Here is a 25,526-nt window from a genome sequence, read left to right as displayed (position 1 = left end):
CCTCCTCACCGTTTCCCCTCCTCACTGTTTCCCCTCCTCACCCCTCCTCACCGTTTCCCCTCCTCACCCCTCCTCACCGTTTCCCCTCCTCACCGTTTCCCCTCCTCACCCCTCCTCACCGTTTCCCCTCCTCACCGTTTCCCCTCCTCACCGTTTCCCCTCCTCACCCCTCCTCACCGTTTCCCCTCCTCACCCCTCCTCACCGTTTCCCCAGGGCTGGGGTGCTATACATATTTTCCAGACCAAAACAGAATGCATGACATCACATTTGACCAATGCTTTTTTAGATGTATATCTCTAGTTCTAAACGTCTGTGGTAGGATTCATGCTCTATCTGAGAGTCATATTCTATCTTAGAGCGACTCAACGTTCCTCTAAATGGCAGTTCGTTGGTGTCGGTTTCTTAGACTATGGTTTCATCGCTCAACCCATGGGAACCGTGCCTCCGTGAACATAAGGTTGTGTCACTTGACCCGATGTTGTGTATCTGCCACTGAAAGGAACTCTCAACCGAAGTGGTGTGACAAGCACAAAGTAGGACAGTCAGTTGTAGACAGTATTTGTACAGTACTATATTACATGAAAAACACCTTTATTTTCATCTCTGAGGTCATTTTGTGAGGTAGAGTGTTATAGAGTCCACGGCTATGGAGAAGTCATGACAGGCGTGGTGGCGAGGCGTCGGTGAGACGCCTTCAAACCTACTCAATCATATATCCGTATTATTGGATTCTTGTTTGTTTTGCTTTTTCAAGCGCTTTGAGATTATTTTAGTAATGAAAAGTTGAATCAAGTATTATTAGTAGTAGTGTATACTTTGGGACACATATTGCCCATACTGTATTGACATAAATAAATATATGTATGTCAGTTTACTATGCATTTATTGCAATCGTGATCCATCCCAAAGCACCCTGGATCTATTCTTGCCTTTAAATATTCCTAAACGTTTCTAAGCATAAATACGATTCAGATAGTTTTTCAAGAAAACATTTGACTTTATGTAATTCAATAAAAACACCTATTTCCACTTTTACAGTGTTCATTCACTCTCAACAATACTAAGCCGATTCAGTAGAAAACATTATAATGGCAACGTTTGAGTCCTTTTCTCCATGACTCTGTTTTTAGCTCAAGCACCTGGAAGTTTGATTTCTGAACAGATGACCAACCTCTCATCTCCTCATTGGAAGTTGAAGGGAAAGATGTCGGGAACAACTGATCATCCCTCCGTTTCTCTGGACATTGGACACCCAGTGCTTACACAGTCTGACAGAGACCACTTGCTCCCTCTCTCCCTTCTCCATTTATCACTCACCCCCCTCTCCTTATGAGAAGAACGGCAAAGGGATATAGCCCATCTATTTGACAATATTACTTCATTTCTTTGTCCCTTCTTCTTTCTCTCTCTTCTTCCTCCTACATTTCAGACAGGGGTCTGGGTTGAACATACGAGACTGGGTGTGGAGGTGGATGGAGTCTGTTCCTGTTGCTCTTCCTGGGATTGTGAAGGTCCAGGTCTGTGGTGTGATGAGGACTGTGTATGAGTGTTTGTGTCCAACGCCACAGAGTTCTCTGCCTCCTCTTCCATGTCTTTCACAGAGTCTGAGGGTGTGTGTGAATGTGAATGTTTGTGTGGGTGCACCTTGACCTCTGTCTCTTTCTCTGTCACAAGGTGAGGTGGGGTGTACTCTGAGTGATGGTGCTTCGAGTGGCCCCCATGGGGGTCCCCACCCCCGGGCAATTTTGGGGGGCAGCGGCCCCTCTTGTCCTGCCCCCTGAACCCTCTCAGTTTGGGATTCCAGTGCTCCCTCCACTGGAGAGCCAGTGTGGATCTATCGGCGACCAGCCGTCGCTCCTCGGGGCCCCAGTTCCGCCTCCCCCCTTCGGCCCCAATCAGCAGGAAGGTGCGGCCCACCTGGAGGGCGGGGCAGCCGCAGCCCAGGTCGCGGTCGGGAACCCACAGTGCCTGGGGGCCCTTGCGAACGCGGGAGGAAGAACCCGAACGGAACACGGTCTGGATCCAGACCGAGAACTGCCACCAGGGGCCTGAACGCTCCATCCCTCTGACCTGTAGCTTCAGGACTGGGAGGGGGGGGGGGGGGGGAGAATTGCTTGAATTTTGTATTTTTGTATTCTGCAGCCATGCCAAAGTCATTGTACCTTACAGTTCTTACCAAAGTCCTTTAGACAGTACGTCTCCAGGTTCATCCTCAATTTAACCAGCGATGGCTGGCAATACGATACACACTCCTCATCTGAGAGAGAGAGAGAGAGAGAGAGAGAGAGAGAGAGAGAGAGAGAGAGAGAGAGAGAGAGGGAGGGGAGGTTGAGGGGGAACAAGAGAACGAGGAGGAGAGAAAGGGAGAGGGAGGGAATGTATTGAATGAGAGAGAGCATCTCACTGCGACACATGTCTGTACCACTAATTACAATATGCCCTGCTTCTATTTGTCATCACAGTATCTTATGTCTAACAGATGCCTCTCTGGAGTCCAGCAGCAGGTGAAATATCCCCCTACCACCACTAGAGGGAGCTAGACAGCTACCAATCCAGTAGACCATTACAGCTGAGACTCACACAGGGTACAGTATGTATCTAATTGGAAAGTTATCAGTCACCAACTCTAGTCCAAAAGAGTTACAGTTATTCTGTTTGAAAACACTTGAAATCAGTTAATCCGTCGCTGATCAGCATTTATTTTATCTAGGTGTGAAAGTGCTGGGCTGAAACAAAAGCCTGTAACTCCCCAGGTCCAGCGTTGGGGGGAACCACTGAAATTGTGGCCCAATATTACAGTTCAATATAGTAGATTGTGTTGAGACTTGCAACCGTGTTTTCATTCTCAACCCAAACTCACCTACACTGTACTGGGGTTGGTACACAGGTGTGGTGGGGCTTGCTTCCTCCTGGACTCCTACAGATAAAAACAAACACGGGTTGTATGTCATATAGAGGTGAAAGTTGAGAATAGACAGGGACAGGGTGTGAATACAATGCCTTTTAGCTTGACCCTACTTATACAGACATGTTTTTGTGCACTGTAAGTGACAGATGTGTGTATTATTATCTGTTCTCCCATGTTTAGAAGGTGTGTGTGTGTGTGTGTGTGTGTGTGTGTGTGTGTGTGTGTGTGTGTGTGTGTGTGTGTGTGTGTGTGTGTGTGTGTGTGTGTGTGTGTGTGTGTGTGTGTGTGTGTGTGTGTGTGTGTGTGTGTGTGTGTGTGTGTGTGTGTGTGTGTGAGTTGCATGGGAGAGAATTTGAATATGTGTGCTATGCGTGAATGCCTGTCGGTGTGTGTGTGGAATTCCCATGTGGAGGATGAGTGTGTGTCTGGAGGAGTTGGTGTGTGGTCCTCAAAGAGTCAGAAATCCACCTCTGTGACTAGCCCCACACACACACACACACACACACACACACACACACTCACTCACTCACTCACTCACTCACTCACTCACTCACTCACTCACTCACTCGCACTCACTCACACTGATGCAAATGTTTTTTTCAGAGTTTATTTCAGTCATACCACAGGTCTGTCTCTCTGGTTGTCTGTCTATCTAATGTCACCTTCATGACCCTAGAAGTGTCAGCCTACCGCATGTACACCTGGGCTATCCATATATTATCCTGGCTTTAAGTACGTGTGTGTGGCTTTGGGGCCCACTATATATTACCCTGGCCCTCACTGCGTCCTGTGTCCCTGTCCTCTCTGACACAACTGGGACAGTCAATGATACCCTACACCCCATCCACGCAGACTGGGGTAGGAGGGCCCAGAGTTAGAGTTAGTTCTGAACTGGAGTTGGGATTAATCCTATTGGGGGTTGGAGCATGCACGTGCACATGCGTGCGTATGCTCACATACTCAAGACGTGCAATGAGATTTGTGTGTGTGCATACATCTGTGTGTGTGTCTGCATATGTCTGTGTGTGTGTCTGCATATGTGTGTGTGTGTGTGTGTGTGTGTGTGTGTGTGTGTGTGTGTGTGTGTGTGTGTGTGTGTGTGTGTGACCTCAATACATGTCCTAGCCTATCTGTTCAGACAACTGGTGTGGCCACCACAAAACCCAGATCAGCAACCTACTAATTATACACCTGGCTCCTTTTCCGATGATGACTTTAGCTTTAAGGGCGAGTTAGCTTCCTGTGGCTGAGGTCTCAACTCATCACCGCTAACTTTGTTTTTAGCCAGCGAGCGGCTGGCTTTTGCTGGACGAGGGGAGAGAGAGAGAGAGAGAGAGAGAGAGAGAGAGAGAGAGAGAGAGAGAGAGAGAGAGATGAAGAGAGACGGGGGGAGAGAGAGAGAAGAGAGAAGAGAGAGAGGCTATAGATAGCCATAAGATGGGTTCAGTAGTAAAAACAAACAAGGTTTTCTTTCACTCACTCCTTTCACCGGAAGAGTTATGAGTCTGGAGTGGGGGGCGTTTTGAGGGATGCGCGACAGGTGCGAAACCCAGACCCATGTCACCTGATTAGGGCTTAGAAAGTGTCGCCGCCCGGGCCAATCCATGTGTGGTTGTCGGCACTCCCGCGATTAGACGCAGAAACACACATGGATTAACGCTCGCTGTTCGAAAAAGCAAAGCTACGACTGCAGGAGTGTAGAGGATAAAGTGTTTAAAATCCCTGATCTAGGATCAGTGAGAGACAAGGCCTGTTCATAGAGGCCTTACGGGCTCCCTACATTAGCACTGTTGTGGAAACTGTAAAACTAACATTGTTGGAAATCAGAGGAGGGAGGATCCAGGGTGATTTGGACAAATTAATATAGATATTTGATAGCCGAGGATGGCTCCTTTTATACAGGTTTGATAAAGGCTTAAATTAGGTTTTCAAAAAACAAATTAGGTTGAGAGAGAGAGAGAGAGAGAGAGAGAGAGAGAGAGAGAGAGAGAGAGAGAGGCAGATAAAGGGCCATTGAGTTTCACATCACGAGTTACAATGAGATTAATTTCCTATTGGAAACCAAAATCCCAAGGGAGTGAGACTCAAGTGACTATGAAAGTCTGTAGTTGGGCTTAGTTGGCCTGTCCACATAAACCAAAGACTATGCAGTAAAATGTGTGCCATTTTGGTTCCAAAGCTCCAGGATAATCACATTCTTTCATGAATCACCATTAGAATCTTATTGTCTGGCCCTACATGGAGGCCAGTTTCCAGACAGAGTAGGTAGGTACAGTTGACTTACGGATGCAGGGCCGGAGGGGCGAGCGCCCCTGTTTGTAGCCAAGGGCGCAGCGGTTGCACTTCAAACCCGTTACCCCATCCCGACACAAACACTGTCCTGATGTCTGGTTACACCAGCGACCCACAGCACCCATAGGATGACACTGGCACGCTGAGAGAGACAGAGAAGAGGATTGAAGGATGGGAGGAGAGAAAGAAATAGATTAATGCTAATGCAACAAAAAAAACTAGACAGCATTGCATAATTGGTAACATTGGCTCCTTTCATGCTAATCAAGCCTTGAAATTGAGAGAGAGAGAGAGAGAGAGAGAGAGAGAGAGAGAGTGAGAGTGTGTGTGTGTGTGTGTGTTGGGGTTATCCAAAGGGCACAGACAAAGAGGAAGCCGTTCTTTAGTAGGTCTGTTTTTCCTCCAGTAAAGTAATTTAAACAAACCCTTACAGCTACTCCAAACACCTTTAAATAATTAGCTTTGCAGGCAAGTCACTAAGGTTTAAATCACTAGATTTGGAAAAAGGCTGACTTGACCTGAACATTGATCAAATAAACATGATTGATTTATCTATCATTGATTATTACATCAAATAATATTATGACACATAAATAGCACTAAGGTAACTGACATAAGTTAGCTAGCTATACTGTAGCCTATAAATGTCTATAGCTTGGGTGCCAGTCTGTTTCTTCTCCCTTCTCAACTCCTTGTAACACCAAACTTGGCATGACAATACCATAGAGCGTTTCCTTACAAAATCAAGACAAAAGAATGACATGATTTGGGGGACTTTCACTAAATGTAATCCATAGAATGGTCCTATTGAGAAAGGCTCGTTGACATACTGTATATTTAACATTTGAATCTAAAAGCATAATTGAGAACTCTGGGGAGGTTTGAGAACGGAGCAGAAGACACATTTCAGTTGTTCTGTGTAACTAATGGACAATAAAGTTGTATTGTATATCTATGGCATTTTGGCCTTACCCAGGCCTCCTTTAAGACTCCATAATGTTTCATCTGTAGGTGCTACAAAGCAGAACATTGTTTCAAATGAAGCTTTACCACTTGTTCTGTAATATGCGTAGTATTTTGGTTTCAAGAAAAAACATATTCATTTCAATATTGAAAAGATAAACATGAATATTGAAAAAACAAATGTTTTGACTTGGCACATTTTTCAATCTACAGTGGTTCTTCCTTTAAAAGTTGCGTTGTACTGTAGCACAGGTTGCAGGCTGCCGCAGAATTCTATGGCACGTCATTAAAGTGTCAGACATTGTTGCATTAATGCTAGTTAGTGCTAGTTTGACCACCAGAGGGCATCTTTGAGAAGCATTTGACTGTTTTTAATATTGGCTGTTCTAGAGAATTTAAAGCCGTTTTTTAAAAAATAACATAGTATATGGGATTGATTTTAAGAATGTAGCTTAATTAATTGTATTAATATTATGGTGTATTGTTGAACATAATATACTCTACGGGCTTATCAAAGTTCCAGACTGACCCATTTTATTCAGAGAAATTGGCATAGTAGGCAATGTAACCAATCACAGCCCTCTTTTTACTTGTATCATTGCACATCCTGACCATTTTGAATCCATTTTCACATTCACTCTGTTGGTTATGCTTACAAATTGGATCGTACCTCTAAAAGTAGCAGAGATCCCCACCCACTCTGGAACTTTGATATGCCCGTATATAATATTATGTTCAATAATATATTGAGGAATTTGTCAAATCTAAAATGGTATATTTTCAATATTCATGTTCATATTTTTCAATATTCATGTTCATATTTTTCAATATTCATGTTCATATTTTTCAATATTCATGTTCATATTTTTCAATATTCATGTTCATATTTTTCAATATTCATGTTCATATTTTTCAATATTCCAAAATTAATGTATTTTTTTATTATTGAAATCAAAATACTACTTATATTACAGAGCAAGCTGTAAAGCCTATATTACATTTTTTGTTGTTGTTGCTTTGTAGCATCTACGAATGAAACATTCTGTAGTCTTAAAGGAGGCCTGGGCATGGCCAAAATGTCATAAATATGCCAATGTTGAATAACTCTGTCTCAATCGTGCTTTTAGATACAAATGTCAAATATACGTCAACAAGCCTTTCCCCAAAGGACCATTCTATGGATTACATTTTGTGAAATCTTTCTTGTCCTGGTTTCGTGAGGAATAAGGAGTTGGCAAGACCTGAAACCGACTAACATCCAGGCTAAAATATCCCATTCAAGTTCTCCAATATTGCTCAAACACACACAGTCAATCAGTCACACAGACACACACCTGCATGTGTCGTGTGCATGACCGAACCACACACCATTAACAGTGGTTATATTAGAACTTAGGTCAACCGCCCAATGAGCATGCCAGAGTGTCACAGTCACTTGGGACATGTGACCAGTCAAAGGTCAAATGGCAGAGTGGATTCCAGCCAGTGGTAACAACATGGACACTGGATCCAGTCAAGCACAAAGGGGAATATTTGTAACCCTAACAGGAATAACTGTTCTCTGTCACAATGTAACCACCTCATAAACACTGAGGCAGGTACACAGACACATGTAGACAAACCCCGTAGACTGGCAGATACACAAAAGAGAAACAGATATACTTGGACACACATACATCTCTGCATGGATAAGATACACCGCTGGTCAGAACGACCTGATACAGACACAACTTTAATGCTCTCTCTCTCTCTCTCTCTCTCTCTCTCTCTCTCTCTCTCTCTCTCTCTCTCTCTCTCTCTCTCTCTCTCTCTCTCTCTCTCTCTCTCTCTCTCTCTCTCTCTCTCTCTCTCTCTCTCTCTCTCTCTCTCTCTCTCTCTCTCTCTCTCTCTCTCTCTCTCTCTCTCTCTCTCTCTCTGACTGACATTGGCAAGCCTTGTGGTGGTTGGGTAGCTTGCCGTGGTCACGGGTGTGTCCATTCTGGCAGTACTGGCAGTGGCGTCCCGCTGTGTGATGCCGACACTTCAGACATACCCCCCCGCTGCGCCGGCCCGACTGCTGGAACACCTCCATGCTGAACCGACACTTAGAGGAGTGGCCGTTACACTCACACGCTGGGGGTAGGAGAGAGGAGGGGAAGGGGAGGTGGGAGGAGGGGAGGGAATGAATTTCAGTGAAAGCTAGTAAAGTTTACATTCATGATCCAATATGCACTCACTCACACATACAGACATGCACGCACACACGCAGATGCACAAACACACACAGTAATGGGGGGGTGTGACTCACAGACGCACGGGTGTGGCTGACTGGGCGTGGCTCGTTGCCAGGGCCTGTCGTAGTAGAAGTCCTCACATACGTCGCAGTCTGCCCCCGCTGTGTGGTGCTCACACACACACACCACCCGGTCCGCGTCGTCATGACGACACCGTGAGGCATGCCCGTTACACTTACACCTGCCCCCCACCTGCAGGTCCGAGAGGGCCAGGGGGGGCCGGACAGGGGGGGCGGAGATCAATGGGGAGGGAGGAACTAGCTGGAGATTCCGATTGTTGTTTCTCCTCCTCCTCAATTCCCGCCCCTTGTTGTCCTTCCCCTGCCCCTCAATTGTCCAATCACAGACGCCACCTTCCTGGCACGGACTCCAATGGTGACCCCCCTCCCTTTTGAGGCCACGCCCTTTTCCTTTACCGTTCCCTCTCTTGGAGGTGTCCATTGCCTGAGTGTCTCGTTCTAAATCCTTCCGGGTCACATTGTGTCCATCCTCTCCCTGACCTCCCGACCCTTTGTTGTGACCCCTCCGCCAGGATTTGTCCATTTTCTCTCCTCTGCTTCTCCCTCGTTTTTCTGTCTTTTTCCTCTCCTTCTCCACAAACCCCCAAGCATTGTTGTCCCCATTCACCTGACCAACCACAGCTTTATTCTTCGACCCCACCCTCCACCTCAGAACCCCAGCATCTGCTCCCAATCCCACACCCACCCCCCTATCCTCCGAACTTCCCAACTTAGTCTGCTGGGACTGGGTCACCTGGTGGAAGACCACCCGTATGTCCGTGGCCGTCACCCAGTCCTGCAGGGTGGGGCTGTAGTCAAAGTCTGGAGAGGAGGGCCTTCCATCCAGGGTGGAGAAGGCCAGAACCATGCCTCCCCGGTGCCTCTGCAGGGGCCGGGGGTCCGAGCACAGAGGCTCTGTCTCCTGGTGCCTGGTCTGGGCCACCGTCTGGGCCTGGAGCCCAAAACTCCCGGGGCAGTCGCTGGAGTAATGCTGCATGGGCCTCCAGGTGCGCCCGTGATCCATGGACTTGAGCAAAGAGACGGAGACCGGATCCGACGGCTCCCCCTGCTGGCAGAACTGCAGGCTGATGTAAGTGACCTCAAAGCGCCGGCCCAGGGGGAGGGTGAGAACCCAGTCCCCGCCGTCGGTGCCTCCCACCTGGGCTGTCCAGCAGGTCAGGTTGTAGGGGTTGTGGAGGTCCGTGACGGAGCTGACGTTAACAGCATTTTGGTCAGGAGGTCCTCGGAGGGAGTTGGCGGCACTGACTGGGACACCGTAGGCGGCATTGATGAATTCCGACAGGCAGTGTCGCGGACGCCCATCCAGGTGGTAGCAGGGGTCATGGGGAGAAGTCCAGCTCAGAGGGGAGTGAGAGAGTGAACGGGAAAGGAGGGAAAGAGGGAGAAAAGTGAGGACTAGTAGGAGAAAAGAGAGGGAGAAGGAGGGGGGAGGGGAGACGGGCAGGAACATCATGTCATCGAGCCTGTGGGAGAAAATGATAAAATAAAAATATTTTAGGGGATAAAGCGACAGTGAAATCATAAAAGGAAAATATACTGATGGATTTATATGACTTGTGGTTGGAGCCAAAGGGAGGGGCCTTCTGAGGTAGAAAGACCACCTGTCCCTTTACTGAAAACACCAGTTCGCACCACCACCTTGAACATTTAACTCTCATGTAATCCAGCCAAATCTATCTTCTCCCTTAACCAGGCCTCTTTCAGTGAGTTTTAGATGACTGTCTGGATGAAAGCTTATAAAGAGTGGATGAATGTATGGATGAGAGCGTATAGGAAACTAGCGGGTCTGTCCAGGATGACAAAAAGCAGCTGGGTCTGAAAACACAAGCTGGGCGGCATCCATCATCTTTATGGTCCTCCTTTCAAATTCTTCTACCGCCGCTCTGCTCCACTCCGCTCTACTCAACACACATGGGCAACAACCCGAGTTTTGGAGAACCCAATGTGTGGATAGAAATGGAAGGAGAGAGAGAGAGAGAGGATGTGAGAAAGAAAGTCGGGAGTGGAAGACGAAGGGGAAAGATTTATAGAAGAGAATGCGAGAAATGTGTGTTCGGCTTAAAGCCCCTGTACAGCCACTTCCTGGGAGAAGACAAACACACTTATGTACGTCCACGGTGTGAACGGATTTTTTTCCCCCTCGTAAGACGGCTGGTGATGTGCTAAATGTGTTCGTCTGTCAGGAATTGATACTGATACCAGAGAAGGTTACTTCATTTACGCCTGCAGACATGTGCGAACAATGCGTCGACTTTTCCTGACAACATGATCTACGACAAGAAACGTTGCAGTTTTATATGAGCTCACACGGATGAGTTAAGGGAAAGCGAGCAAGGATCCCACCCAACACTTCGCTTCACACCAAACAACTTATGAAGAGGCACATTGTTAGGATCCATCTCTTCTTCAGGCCCTCCTCTTTCTTTCTTTCTTTCCTTCTTTCTTCCTCCTCTTTTCTTTCTCTGTCTACCGTGCAGTGCTTCTCTCTTTCCTTCTATCCTCCCTCTCTCATTCTCTTTCTTTCTTTATAGTATCTTTCTCCTCTCTCTTATTCCCTCTCCCCCTTCCCTCCTTCTCTACCCTTTCTGTCCCCTCTCTTTCTCTCTCTCTCTCTATCACCTGCCCCCTTCGTTCTGTTCTGGGAATATCTCTAACTGCGTCTAGATTGATGATGTCCTAACAAGCGTTTGACACTGACAGCACAGTCAGCAGGCCTGTATAAACCAACCCCATAGGAGAGGAGAGAGGAGAGGAGAAGAGTTGGGAGCCTCCCAGGGCTAGTCATCCCACTCAATTAGACCACAGCCGGAAACTTGAGGCTTCCCTTAGGACCACAGCACTATATGTGGGTCTAGGGGGGGTTACAATGAGAGTCGGCAACTAAAACAACCTATATTACTCAACTGACCCCCCAAAATGAGTTATGATTCCTCCGTGCCCAAAAAGTGGTCCGTCCCAACCTAGCTCTGTGAAATCGGGCAGATGAGGCGTATCAGGCGTATGTTTCAAGTGTCATTATTGGAAACGCCAAGGCCCGGCGGCTGAGGTGATGAGCGGTCCGACTGCGGCCCCTGTCCCGCCGCACCGCATTCCGGGGGTCCGGTGTGCGCCCCCTGAGCATTCCACACGTGTTGCAACATATCCAGCTGGGAACCCAGACGTCCCTCTAAAAGCTGAGCCTCATTAATTGATCGACTGATAAATTGAGTCTCAGGTTTCATAACGGCGTCAGAGTTTCGCTGGAGGGGGAGGGGGTGTCTGGTAGGTGATGTATAGTCAGGGCTGGGGGGGGGGTGATGGTATATAACAGGGGTTCCCAAACTTTTTTGGTTCGTGACCCACCAATTGAGGTGCCTTTTGAGTCGAGACCCACCATAAGGGTTGACCAAAGAATAAGAATAAATCAAAAATATCATCTTGGCAGTGGACAGAAAACGCTGTAGTTTTAAAGCTAATTTACTGCAATTCTAGTCATTTTGAGATGGCTAGTACTGTGTTATTATGCTCAAACATTATAACATAATCAATAGGTACCTGACTGAATGGCTTTTATTTTGCTGATTGTAAATTCTCAGATTAGAGGAGTTTCTTTTTTAGATAGGTCCATTATTGCTTCTACATACTTTCAATTTGGTTTTAGTTGTTTAAGTTTACACTGAATAAGTATTTCCCAAAAAATGAATGCACAAAAAATGTAATCCCACCGTGGGTTCCGACCCACAGTTTGGGAAACACATGTATATAATGAGAGTAAAGTGAGGGTTAGGGGAATTTGTGGAAGGGGGGTTGTGTGGTGATGGGGGATGTCTGAAATTCAGACTAGATGTGGTTGGTGGGTAAGGGGGGAAAGAGGGATAAAAGGGGTAAGAGGGCTAAGGATACAGGCCATAGCGGCGAGGGGGTTGTTTGCCATTCCCCATGGCGTGAGTTGCACTTGTCTCGGGCACATTACCTCGTCGCTAATGAAACATACTGTAGCCCCCATTACAAACTACATGATAGATGGAAGCTCTTCAGAGAAGATCACAGTGCTCTTTAAAGTGCTACTCACCCCCAAACGTCCCCCAGGCCAAATGCAGACCCCCTCACCCCCCTCTGCTCCGAAACCAGATCGCCAGTCTCGCACCAGGGATGTAACCCAACCACCGGATACCGTTTCAACGGTTTTCCTCTGTCGCTTTCCATAAATTCACACGCCTGGCATGCCAGAAGAACATGGTGGATGAGTGGCATTTCTATTTCATTGACCCCCTTTAGTTTTAAAGACAAATAGAAGAGAGGAAGAACACTCATATCCCACATGCTGGACAACATACATATCCATCCACTACAATAACCTTTAATGGAGAATCACAGGAATAACAGTGTTCCAGAGTGAATATGAAGCAATCATGGACATAGAACACTATCAAAAATTGTTTGTGTTACAGCCTGAATTCAAAACGGATAAAATAAAATACAATTCTCTCACCCATCTACAAACAATACCCATGATGAAAAAGTGAAAACATGTATTTAGAAATGTGAGCAAATGTATTGACAATTAAATACAGAAATATCTTATTTACATAAGTATTCACACCCCTGAGTCAATACATGTTAAAATCACCTTTGGCAGAATTTACAGCTGGGAGTCTTTCTCGGTAAGTCTCTAAGAGCTTTGCACACCTGGATTGTACAATATTTGCACATTATTCTTTTAAAATTCTTCAAGCTGTCACGCCCTGACCTTAGAGAGCCTTTTTATTTCTCTATTTGGTTAGGTCGGGGTGTGATTTGGGTGGGCATTCTAGTTTTTCTATTTCTTTGTTGGCCGGGTATGGTTCCCAATCAGAGGCAGCTGTCTATCGTTGTCTCTGATTGGGGATCATACTTAGGCAACCTTTTTTTCCACCTTTAGTTGTGGCATCTTGTTTTTTGTATAGTTGCTGTGTTAGCGCTACAAAATGTTATGTTTGTTTATATTTTGTTGTTCATCAAATAAAGAAAGATGTACGCTTACCACGCTACACCTTGGTCCAATCCTTCTCTAAATGATTGTGACGCAAGCTCTGTCAAGTTGATTGTTGATCATTGCTAGGCAGCCATTTTCAAGTCTTGCCATAGGTTGTCATGCCGATTTAAGTCAAAACTATTAGGCCACTCAGGAACATTCAATGTCGTCTTGGTAAGAAACTATATTTGACCTTGTGTTTTAGGTTATTGTCCTGCTGAAAGGTGAATTTGTCTCCCCTGTCTGTTGGAAAGCAGACTTAATCAGGCTTTCCTCTTGGATTGTTCCTGTACTTTGCTCTAGTCCTTGCCGATAACAAGCATAGTCATAACATGATGCAGCCACCACCATGCTTGAAAATATGAAGAGTGGTACTCAGTGATGTGTTGTGTTGGATATGCCTTAAAGATAACGCTTTGTATTCAGGACATAAAGTACATTTCTTTCCCACATGTTTTTGCAGTTTTACTTTAGTGCCTTGTTGCAAACATGCATGATTTGGATTATTTGCATTTTGTTCGGGCTTCCGTCTTTTCACTCTGTCATTTAGGGTAGTATTGTGTAGAACTACACCGTTGTTGATCCATCCTCAGTTATCTCCTATCACAGCCATTAAACTCTGTAACTGTTTTAAAGTCACCATTGGCCTCATGGTGAAATCCCTGTTACCTCCCTCTCTGGTAACTGAGTTAGAAAGGACGCCTGTTTCTTCGTAGTGATACACCATCCATTGTGTCACTAATAACTTCACCATGCTTAAAGGGATACTCAATGTCTACTATTTTTTTACCCATCTACCAATAGGTTCTTTGCGAGGCATTGGAAAACCTTCCCGGTCGTTGTGGTTGAATCTGGGTTTGAAATTCACTGCTCGACTGACGGACCTTGCAGATAATTGTATGTGTGGGGTACAGAGATGAGCTAGTCATTCACAAATCATGTTAAACACTATTATTGCACACAGAGTTCTTGCAACTTATTATATGACTTTTTTTTACTCCTGAACATATCTAGGCTTACCATAACAAAGGGGTTGAATACTTATTGATTCAAGACATTTCAGCTGGCAGTTTGTTTTTGATTTGTAGAAATGTCTAAAAACATAATTCCACTTTGAAATTATGGGGTATTGTGTGCAGGCCAGTGACACAAAACTGAAATGTAATCAATTTTAAGTTCAGGCTTTAACACAACAAAATGTGGAAAAGGTCAAGGGGTGTACTTTGTAAAGGCCTGTACATACCTAAGTCTTAAAACCATTTGTCAAAAAGGTTTTGATACCTATGATCTAACTATTCAAAAAGCTTACACAAGCAAATAGTGTTTAAGTGAGGTCAATAATATCTCTGGAGGGAGGCAGTAGGCTGTGCGTGGTCTTTAAGCGCAGCAGTCAGTGGGACCAGCTATGTTTGGCTTGAGAAGGTCTGGAAAAATACTTGATGACAACCTGGGCCATGTTTACAGCATAGTCTAACATGGTGGGAGCTAGCTAACAGGAGAGCCTTCTGCTCATGTTCTCACAATAAGCCTCCTGTAGCAATCTACTCTAAGACGCTTTGTATAATCTTTCATTCCGTCGGATTTAGGTGTGAGGAGTTTAAAAAGTAGCGCGTTGGGGTCGAACAGTCTGCTCGGTAAAATCCCACTGCTGCCGCCAGTAGTTAAAATGCTATCCTACTGTGTATTCTCTCAACATGTAGGAAGGGGGTGTTTTGGGGTTCGAAAGATAAGAAGATACTAGGGGCGTTAAGCGAGAGATAAGACTGGATACCCGGGTGTTGTAAAAGGGGCATACGAGGGTGGCAACGGGGTTAAAAGAAGTGGCGTAAGACACAGCGTGTATGCGGGCGCTCAGACGGAGATTCATTTTATTCATTTTATTCATTTATTCATTTATTCATTTTATTCATTCATTTTATAGGGTGGTAAGAGGGGAGTAAGAAACGGGTAAGAAGGTGAAGAAAATAGGGAAAAATAGGACGATACAAGAGTAAGACTGTGACATTTATTTTATTTGTTTATTTTATTTAACCTGTATTTAACTAGGCAAGTCAATTAAGAACAAATTCTTATTCACAATTACGGACCACACTGGCCAAACCCGGACGACGCTGGGCCAACTGTGCGCTGCCCTATGGTACTCCCAATCACAGCCTGGATATATAAATGAGAATAAGATAAGAGGCAGGAGTTGGATAGGATGGCGCTTTGGAGGGGGTTCAAGTAGTACTAGAAAGGGTGAAGGGAGAATGGCTAATAACGGGAGAATATGACGTTATTAAGAGGGGTCATGGGTTGAAGTGTGAAAAGAGGGTGATGCCTTCTGTTACCTGTCAGCTCCCCTTGCCACCGTTCCACTCTGCGGTCTAAATCTGTGTCTTTTGGGGCTGTGTATCGGGAGCAGATGAGCTGGATTTGGCCTTTCTCACACGTTTTAAAATTCCTCGTCATGGGTAGCAGTGTAGAGCACTGTTCAGCCACAGCCGAACAGCACAGATCTCAACAATAGCACGGAATTCAACATGCAATATGAAGGCAGAGGAGATAGCGTGCTTTGTAAACAGTGTGTTATGAAATAATGTAGTTGTGGTGCTGTATTTGATATTGTTGTCTGATACACGTACATTAGACTGGCTAAGTAGCTATAGCAAAAGGAGGAAAGACAGCGACTTAGTAAAATAGCACGAGGACGTGCAAAGAACAGAGTAGGCCTAGGCTAAGAAGTATAGGTCTATGTTCAGCTCAAACAACACTGGTCCACAGTGGATTACTTCTTTCAAGAGCCCATAACAATATGCATCCCGTGTTTTAAGCCTCCGACAAGCACTAATGACCTCTAAATACAGTCTATCTGATTAATTACACGTCCTACCACTCTCCCACTGTGAAACTGAACCTGACACCTGTTTGGGCATGTTTATCACAGCTGACAAGTAACGCATTTGTTAATTTCCAATTGTCCTTAGCCCGTCCGAAACACAACACTGGGCATAGAGACCCGGGAAGAGGAGAAGAGAAACGCTATGTACACCGCCCTGTATTCCCCAACGGCATTCCTGCCTGCTCCCGCTGCAACTAGCGTGATATTCCACACGGAGCGGATTCCAAGAGCTCTGTTTTAGGTGTAATAGTCTAATTTTAGTGGGACGGCGAGGGAGGTGCAATTGACAGACTGCACAGAATGGATTATCCCCGCTGCCACTCGTATCATTAGCTAAAGGCCCCTGTCCTGTACCTCTGGTTCGCACCTTCAACGCCCAGCTAACGCCTGCTATGTGATCCCCTCTGTCTAAGGTCAGGAAGAGAAATGGAGCGACACAACAGAGATTACTTACATTGAAAAGCCTTTTCATACAGGCCAGACACCTCAGCTTGGACATATGTAGGGGTTGAATAAGAAAACACATGCCCTAAAGGAAGCAAGGCTATTTCTCCCAATTTCACTGTTTTCTTTTCCCACGCTATTTCATAAGCTATCACACAAGTCGGCAATGCGAGGTTTCGCTTCAATGTCGATATTGAAAAACAGATGGACATGAAATCCTTGTCCGTGATTTCATCTCCAAGTAACGCCATAAACAACCTTGGATGAAATGAAAGTGAAGACAATTTTACTAAGTGGAAGACATCATTTTGGAATTCATGGTAATTAATTGCAAGTCACAGAGAAACGAGAAACAGAATCCTAGAAAAGTAGATTTTGACCAGCCATTGATTTAGAATCGGAACATGCCGAAATAAGTCAAGTCAAAGCACGCAGAAGAAGAATTGGACGTACGCTATTTAGTTTGATTTAAATTCAATTGACCGAAGATTATGACAATATAACATGAACATGTTAATTAAATCATCCCTCGAAGCATTGTTCATAGAGTCAGGAACTGAGATAAAAATCTCTTCAGATATGGGCAGCCTGTGTTGACCTTGAACTCGCTAAACGAAAAATATTGGAGACAATTCGAGAGACCATATGCGTTTGGAATGACCGTTTGTCTCATTAGAAATAATAACATAGAAACCTAATAGAGTATTTTCTTGTTGCAAAAATGTATTATTATTATGAATAATTACTATGAATAAACGTATTGTTATGAATATTCAGATTTTCATATTAATACATTGCATGCTCATTTAATTGCCAACCTAGCCAATTGAGATAAATTTAGGAAAATATTATTTTGGCTATATCCTTAAACGTTCCCCTATCTTAATTAAATCATTTGAAATCAGAGTTTTATCCCGGGGTGCACCATGATTTAGACAAAAGGGTGTATAAATGAAACGCCCTTCAAATATTTTTTGGGGGATTGCTTCATTTAGCACAAATTGTTTTGGCAAGAGTCCTTTATGTGCGGGGCCAAATTGTCTATAATTGCCCACTCCAGTAATTTACTAAATTTGCTGCATCTTGCAGAGACGAAACTCCGATGTATTCTATACTCTAAACATTCTGGGTTGTTTGGATGATCATATACACATTTAAGTGTTATCATGTTTCTGGTCATTTTCGTTTCCTTTTCTCGAAATAAGTATATTTATCATTGCTGTTGTCGCTCGTCCTGAAATTGGCTGTAAGAAATACACAGGCCCATAGGCCTATCCCTGTTTTCAAGAGAGATATGCGATATTCCCGATACCTACAGACATATTAATAATAATAACAATAATAAAACATACAAATTGGATTTAATTATGTTCAATGTAATTGTAACATAAATAAATGAGAGCCCAATTGCAAGTGCCAATGATGGCTTGTGTTTGTCTTAAAAAGTGGCGCTGGACTGCTTAACACAATTCCAATCATCCACTTGATTACTTAGATATCAGATAGTCCTAAAGATATTACTGTCAAATCTCTTTAAATGATTCTCAATCTAATACTTCCAAAATATTTGTTTTCATAAATAAACTCTCTCTACTAACTGAACAGTGTTTTTAAAGAATTGTAACATTTACTAAACGCAAAATATGTATTACCTTAGGTTAGGATATTCAGATTTTAAATAAACAAAGTAGTCTTCAATCATAAAATAATATTCTAATAAAAATGGTCACAGGCTAATTTAATTCACACTTTTGAGCAATGCCACTATCATATTCAGATATAAACCTAGGCTATATTCCCACGAAGAGAACAGGTGTATATCAAATCAATCTTCAATAACAGATGTGTAAATAATCCGTTTGATACAAAACGCTGACTGTAAAGCTTACCTACCCATGGAGAGTGAATATTGAGCACTTGAAGCGCGAACTTTGGCACGCTCACCGGGTCCAACTAATCAACTTGTCAATGCCTGTAGTCCTTCCATTCTAAATTTAAAACAGGTCCACCAACTTCGTGAGAAAGAACCAACAGCAAGAAAGAAATATACACATAAAAATATAAAATATGAGAACACTCACTATGTGCGTCTCAATTCTTGATCTCCCTTCGCTCGGCGCGGCTCATGCGGTATTTATTAATATAGGCGATGCGGTCTTTATTAATAAAGGCGCGCAACACGTTGACAGTTATCCGGCGGTGCTGTGCTGTGCCCATGGTGTGGAGATCCAACTCGCTGCAGTCCGCCTCCGTAGGGGGCGTCCCGTCCAGTCCTGACGTCAAGACGCTGCCGCCTCTCAGCTTCAACTCACATCTGCACAGTGCTACAGTGCAGGGGGAGTCCGTTTGGCGTTTCAAGTGCATTACTGGCAGGCAATTTGAAGACACAGACAATTGAGACAAAGTGGCCTCAATTACCGAGAAGTTCATCTAGCTGTCGAAGACTTCAATCCGCTGTAACAATATTTGTTCTCGTTTTCCAAACGTGCAATGGAAAAATATTGTAACCACATAGGCTAGTAGGGGAAGCTCATACACGCGGTAGTTAGTAGTAACTTAGCAGATGAACTAAAGCAGATACAGATGGGAAGCATGAAATAAAAGAGAATGGATGGATGGTGGCGGGCTGGAGGGAGGGCGGAGAAGCAAGTGCCTGAGGGAGGAAAGGAACTTTCCCAGAGAAGCCCATTAAACAGATTGATGACTTCCCTCAGGGAATGTTTCCCCAGGTGTGTGTGTGTGTGTGTGTGTGTGTTCAAGTAGTTACTCTGAGTAGTTTAGAAATGCTGTCCTTGGAAGGGTGACAAGGTCAATAAAATAAATTGGGGGGAGAAATCACTATTACATTTTGGCAGAGTTTATGTAGCCTAATAAAGACACTATACACTGCCAAACTCTCGGTTCGTTGGAGGAGCATTGTTTTCTTTGAAAGCTTAGTCGATTTAGCAAAGCAAGTCTATGAGACAGAAGCTGTTAAGACAGTTAAAGGCGACAAGTACTAGGGACGTAAAATCCAATAGTGTGTGTGTGTGTCCGATATACTGTGAGAGGGTAGTAGCAGGTGCACGTGTCCTGCCAAAAATCTGTACCCTGCAGCAAGGTGTAACTAATAAAGTGGGCCTAAACAAGGCATTGGTATTTGTCAGACTTCCCCCTTCGTCATAACAGTAAACACAAGGTTTGTTCTTCACAGAATCAGAACAGACTTCACAAGTTATTGACTTCTGTTATGAGGGGTTGAAATCTTGACACCCAAAGTGTTATAATAAGCATACACAAACCCAGCTGTGGACAACATTGTTTTTTATTCAAGTGTTGTCTACAGATGATCCTCCTCGTGTTTCCCGGACCTTCATGTTGTTGCCAGCTTGCCAATCGGTGACACCGGTACACCTGCAGACGCTGCCAGTCCCATGTCACAGCTGAAAGAACCAGGAACTGGGAGGAAGAGTACGACCCTGGCTACCTCATGTCACCTACTTCCCCAGGCTGCTCCCATATGGACAAAGGACCCATGACCCCATAGGACAGGCCACCTATGCTCCCCCTAGTGTCTGGGGGTGGTTATGATCACCTCTCCACTGGAGATCACCGTCGTCTCCCCAAAGTAGGACTCTGGTACCGCATTGACATCACGTCCTGGAATAGACAAAAACACACAAGGTACTGTAATAAACCTAGGAAATTTGGTTACAATTTCTTGCAAGCAGCTTCACCACAGTACGGTAAGGCAGTATTCACCAAACCTAGCATTGGAGGGCTGGCTACTGTTCACTGTATGCAGGCTTTTGTTCCAGTCCAGCAGTATTAAAACAATTGTATTGAAACATCAAGTCTCATGATTTTCAACATGTATTTTAGATCAAGAACAAACGCCTGCAGGTCTTGAAAAGCCTGCAGGGTTGGCAACCAATGCTCTGAAGACAAATCTCAAAGCCCCATATGTTATTCTCTATTGAAGTAGTGCTAGAGTACTGCAATACCAACACTCAGCCACCCACTCTGTCAGTGACAATTGTTGGAAGCAGTTGGGTAGCAGACTGAACATGCTGCAATGGAAGACCTGGAAAAATATAAACACAACAATACCAAATTCATATTCACGAAGGCATAACCATAGAAGTAGGAATTAGAACATTGCAGTGGACATGAACCTTCTTATGATGGTGCAAAGGTCAGTCATGTTGATGGATGATCAACTCCCTGACCAACATGGTTAGCCAGTGCTGTGATAACATATTATGAAAGTGAAGAATTTATCTGCACTGTATGCGCGTTAATTAGCTCGCCAGTTTTAGAGGATTGATTCAATACATTTTTCTAATTAACTGCCAATATGGCAACATTCTATTCAAACAATCAGTTGATGAAAGGACTTAGACAAGTTGTAAATTCAACAGGTACTGATATTGTATCATATAATAGCACTCAGAGCTTTCTAAGAAAACAAAATCAGAAATGTATGGTTTGTTTACATATATTTTAGAGGCTATTTATCCAGAACATTTGTGTTAAACCCAAGTTGTGTTATTTTGACCTTTATTTAATTAGGCAAGTCAGTTAAGAACAACTTCTTGTTTACAATGGCGCCCTATGGGACTCCCAATCACAGCCAGAAGTGATGCAGCCTGGATTCAAACCAGAGACTAGTGACACCTTTGCACTGAGATGTAGTGCCTTAGACAGCTACACCACTCGGGAGCCCTTAAATTGTATTTATATTTACATGGTAGTATAATGCCATTACACAATTTCTGATACATCACACCTTAACGTTTGTTTTTCTGCATAAGTAAAAGCAGGAAATGCATCAGCTATGTTTCTACTGCCATTAATTAGACTGGTTTCCCATTTTCACCCCATTATGGAACTTTGAGGGTTCATGACATAGTCCCTCTAGTAATCTTTATTGACGTAACATGAAATCAGATCACAGAAATTAAGGACATACAGTCTATACGTTATATTTACATCTTCAGCATTCAAAATATTGAGGCACGTTGAATTGACTCAGGCTCAAAGTTCAAGGTGGGAGGTCAAAGGTTAAAGTTCAGAGTGAATAGCGTCAGAGGGAAAGAGGTGAAGCGAGAAGTTTCACTTACTCATTTTTGTATGGAGGTCAATGAGAGTCAAACTTGGTCAATAAAAATGGAATTGCTAATTTGCAATGTGAGGCTTATTTGATCGAACAGAAGTTTCGTAATGGTTAGGTTGTGACAAATTCACTGATATAAGTGGATCCACCCCTCAACTGTACATTTGTCATGAATAAAATGCAGAAACAAAGAGCACCACATATTGGTCATTGGTCTCTGTTCCTATAGAACCTATCAGCCCAGGTCAAATCACTAAACTAATTGAACCCACAAATGGCATTTTGGCAACTTTGAAAAAAAATGACTATGGGGGGGGTGGATCAGCTTTAATGTTGCAAATAGATTTTGGGTTATATCAATGTAATTATCTGCATAATTTCCAATCCAGGAATTCCTACCAGAGCTGTTGCCAGATAATTAAATTGTCATTTCTCTACCATACGCCACCTCCGACCTCATTTTACAGAATTTGGCAGTACGTCCAACTGGGCTCATAACCACAGACCACGTGTAACCACGCCAGCCCAAGACCTCCACATTCGGCTTCTTCACCTGCAGGATCGTCTGAGACCAGCCACCTGGACAGCTGATAAAACCGGGTTTGCACAACCGAAGAATTTCTGCACAAACTGTCAGAAACAGCCTCAGGGAAGCTCATCTGCGTGCTTGTCATCCTCACCAGGGTATTAACCTGACTGCAGTTCGGCATCGAACACTGGCTTCAGTGGGCAAATGCTCACCTTCAATGGCCACTGGGTCCCTGGAGAAGTGTTCTCTTCACGGATGAATTCCGGTTTCAACGGTACAGGGTAGATGGCAGACAGCGTGTATGGCGTCGTGAGGGCGAGTGGTTTGCGTTGTGATCAGAGTGCCCTATGGAGGTGGTGGGGTCATGGTATGGGCAGGCATAAACTATCAACAACGAACACAATTGCATTTTTTTGATGGCAATTTGAATACAGAGATAAATTGATGAGATCCTGAGGCCCATTGTCGTGCCATTCATCCGCTGCCATCATCTCATGTTTCAGCCAGATAATGCATGGCCCCATGTCACAAGGATCCATACACAATTCCTGGATGATGAAAATGTCCCAGTTCTTCCATGGCCTGCATACTCACCAGACATTTCTCCCACTGAGCATGGTTTGGATGCTCTAGATCAACGTGTACGACAGCATTCCAGTTCCCACCAATATCCAGCAACTTGGCACAGGCCACAATCAACAGCCTGGTCACACCAGATACTGACTGGTTTTCTGATCCATGCATGCTAACCATGTGTATGTGACAAATAACATTTGATTTGATTTGATTTTTGATCCATGCCCCTACTTTTCTTTTAAGGTATCTGTGACCAACTGATGCATATCTGTATTCCCAGTCATGTAAAATCCATAGATTAGTGCCTAATTTATTTATTTCAATTGACTGATTTCCATATATGCAAACAGTTGGATATTCACACAGCAGGAATATATACAGTGCCTTGCGAAAGTATTCGGCCCCCTTGAACTTTGCGACCTTTTGCCACATTTCAGGCTTCAAACATAAAGCTATAAAACTGTATTTTTTTGTGAAGAATCAACAACAAGTGGGACACAATCATGAAGTGGAACAACATTTATTGGATATTTCAAACTTTTTTAACAAATCAAAAACTGAAAAATTGGGCGTGCAAAATTATTCAGCCCCTTTACTTTCAGTGCAGCAAACTCTCTCCAGAAGTTCAGTGAGGATCTCTGAATGATCCAATGTTTACCTAAATGACTAATGAGGATAAATACAATCCACCTGTGTGTAATCAAGTCTCCGTATAAATGCACCTGCACTGTGATAGTCTCAGAGGTCTGTTAAAAGCGCAGAGAGCATCATGAAGAACAAGGAACACACCAGGCAGGTCTGAGATACTGTTGTGAAGAAGTTTAAAGCCGGATTTGGATACAAAAAGATTTCCCAAGCTTTAAACATCCCAAGGAGCACTGTGCAAGCGATAATATTGAAATGGAAGGAGAATCAGACCACTGCAAATCTACCAAGACCTGGCCGTCCCTCTAAACTTTCCGCTCATACAAGGAAAAGACTGATCAGAGATGCAGCCAAGAGGCCCATGATCACTCTGGATGAACTGCAGAGATCTACAGCTGAGGTGGGAGACTCTGTCCATAGGACAACAATCAGTCGTATATTGCACAAATCTGGCCTTTATGGAAGAGTGGCAAGAAGAAAGCCATTTCTTAAAGATATCTATAAAAAGTGTCGTTTAAAGTTTGCCACAAGCCACCTGGGAGACACACCAAACATGTGGAAGAAGGTGCTCTGGTCAGATGAAACCAAAATTGAACTTTTTGGCAACAATGCAAAACGTTATGTTTGGCGTAAAAGCAACACAGCTGAACACACCATCCCCACTGTCAAACATGGTGGTGGCAGCATCATGGTTTGGGCCTGCTTTTCTTCAGCAGGGACAGGGAAGATGGTTAAAATTGATGGGAAGATGGATGGAGCCAAATACAGGACCATTCTGGAAGAAAACCTGATGGAGTCTGCAAAAGACCTGAGACTGGGACGGAGATTTGTCTTCCAACAAGACAATGATCCAAAACATAAAGCAAAATCTACAGAACTGAAAACTGCTGTTCACAAATGCTCTCCATCCAACCTCACTGAGCTCGAGCTGTTTTGCAAGGAGGAATGGGAAAACATTTCAGTCTCTCGATGTGCAAAACTGATAGAGACATACCCCAAGCAACTTACAGCTGTAATCGCAGCAAAAGGTGGCGCTACAGTAAGTATTAACTTAAGGGGGCTGAATAATTTTGCACGCCCAATTTTTCAGTTTTTGATTTTTTTTAAAAAGTTTGAAATATCCAATAAATGTCGTTCCACTTCATGACGGTGTCCCACTTGTTGTTGAAAAAAAAATACAGTTTTATATCTTTATGTTTGAAGCCTGAAATGTGGCAAAAGGTCGCAAAGTTCAAGGGGGCCGAACACTTTCGCAAGGCACTGTACATAGCCAGACAGAGAAATAGAAGGGTTAGGCACTTAAAATGTACGGCCCTCTCTCAGATCTTGTCTGATCTAAGGTGTCACGGTTGTCGTAAGAACGGGACAAGGTGCAGCGGATGTTGAGTTACACATATTTATTTCAAGGTGAAACTTCAAGCAAAAACAAGAAATCAATAAACAAACAATGAAACGTGACTATGTGGTGCTACATGCACAATACACAAAACAATATCCCACAAACACAGGTAGGAAAAATATCTACTTAAATATGATCCCCAATTAGAGACAACGATTACCAGCTGCCTCTAATTGGGAATCATACAAAACACCAACATATAAAATATAAACTAGAAGACAACATAGAAATTATAAACAAGAATAACCCCTAGTCACACCCTGACCTACTACACCATAGAGAAACAAGGGCTCTCTATGGTCAGGTCATGACAGAAGGCACCTTTACAAGGCTGTAAATCAAAGTGCACATACACAAACCTCGAGAAACTTGTCAATTGTGCCCTGTAATTCAACAGTGCAATTTAAGGCTATACATTGCAGCGGTAATATTAAAACAATATATATACCTTGCTGATAGACATACTGAGTATATAGCAACGATAATTACCTTATTGCTTATTACAAA

The 25,526-nt window shown here is 43.9% G+C and overlaps 1 protein-coding gene across 4 annotated transcripts; it reads right to left on the bottom strand.

Annotated features, from left to right (window-relative positions):
* Positions 1-578: 578 nt before the first annotated feature.
* On the bottom strand, positions 579-18,999 carry LOC139378971 (netrin-1-like). Of its 4 annotated transcripts, none has more exons than XM_071121627.1 (8): positions 18,857-18,997; positions 18,669-18,763; positions 8,452-9,920; positions 8,088-8,276; positions 5,194-5,343; positions 2,862-2,918; positions 2,178-2,258; positions 978-2,085 (listed from the first exon to the last, which is right to left on the bottom strand). In XM_071121627.1, the coding sequence occupies exons 3-8, from the start codon at positions 9,908-9,910 to the stop codon at positions 1,427-1,429; spliced, it is 2,595 nt and encodes an 864-aa protein (XP_070977728.1). In that variant the 5' UTR covers positions 9,911-9,920; positions 18,669-18,763; positions 18,857-18,997; the 3' UTR covers positions 978-1,426. The 4 variants fall into 4 exon arrangements, with proteins under 4 accessions (XP_070977726.1, XP_070977728.1, XP_070977725.1 ...); XM_071121624.1 differs by having other exon boundaries at positions 18,665-18,763; positions 18,857-18,981; XM_071121625.1 differs by having other exon boundaries at positions 579-2,085; positions 18,669-18,997.
* Positions 19,000-25,526: the final 6,527 nt, after the last annotated feature.

The sequence above is a fragment of the Oncorhynchus clarkii genome, chromosome 21 (assembly GCF_045791955.1).
Source record: "Oncorhynchus clarkii lewisi isolate Uvic-CL-2024 chromosome 21, UVic_Ocla_1.0, whole genome shotgun sequence".
NCBI lineage: Eukaryota > Metazoa > Chordata > Actinopteri > Salmoniformes > Salmonidae > Oncorhynchus > Oncorhynchus clarkii.
Note: the sequence above shows the minus strand (reverse complement) of the source record. Positions and strands in the feature narration are given on the sequence as shown.

What these genes read in the sequence shown, in the direction of transcription:
- LOC139378971 (XM_071121624.1), bottom strand. An exon ending in TCAGCCACACCCGTGCGTCT is followed by an intron (nt 8,277 to 8,451) that starts GTGAGTCACACC and finishes TCCTACCCCCAG; the next exon opens with CGTGTGAGTGTAACGGCCAC. An exon ending in CCAACCCCAGTACAGTGTAG is followed by an intron (nt 2,259 to 2,861) that starts GTGAGTTTGGGT and finishes TCTCTCTCTCAG; the next exon opens with ATGAGGAGTGTGTATCGTAT.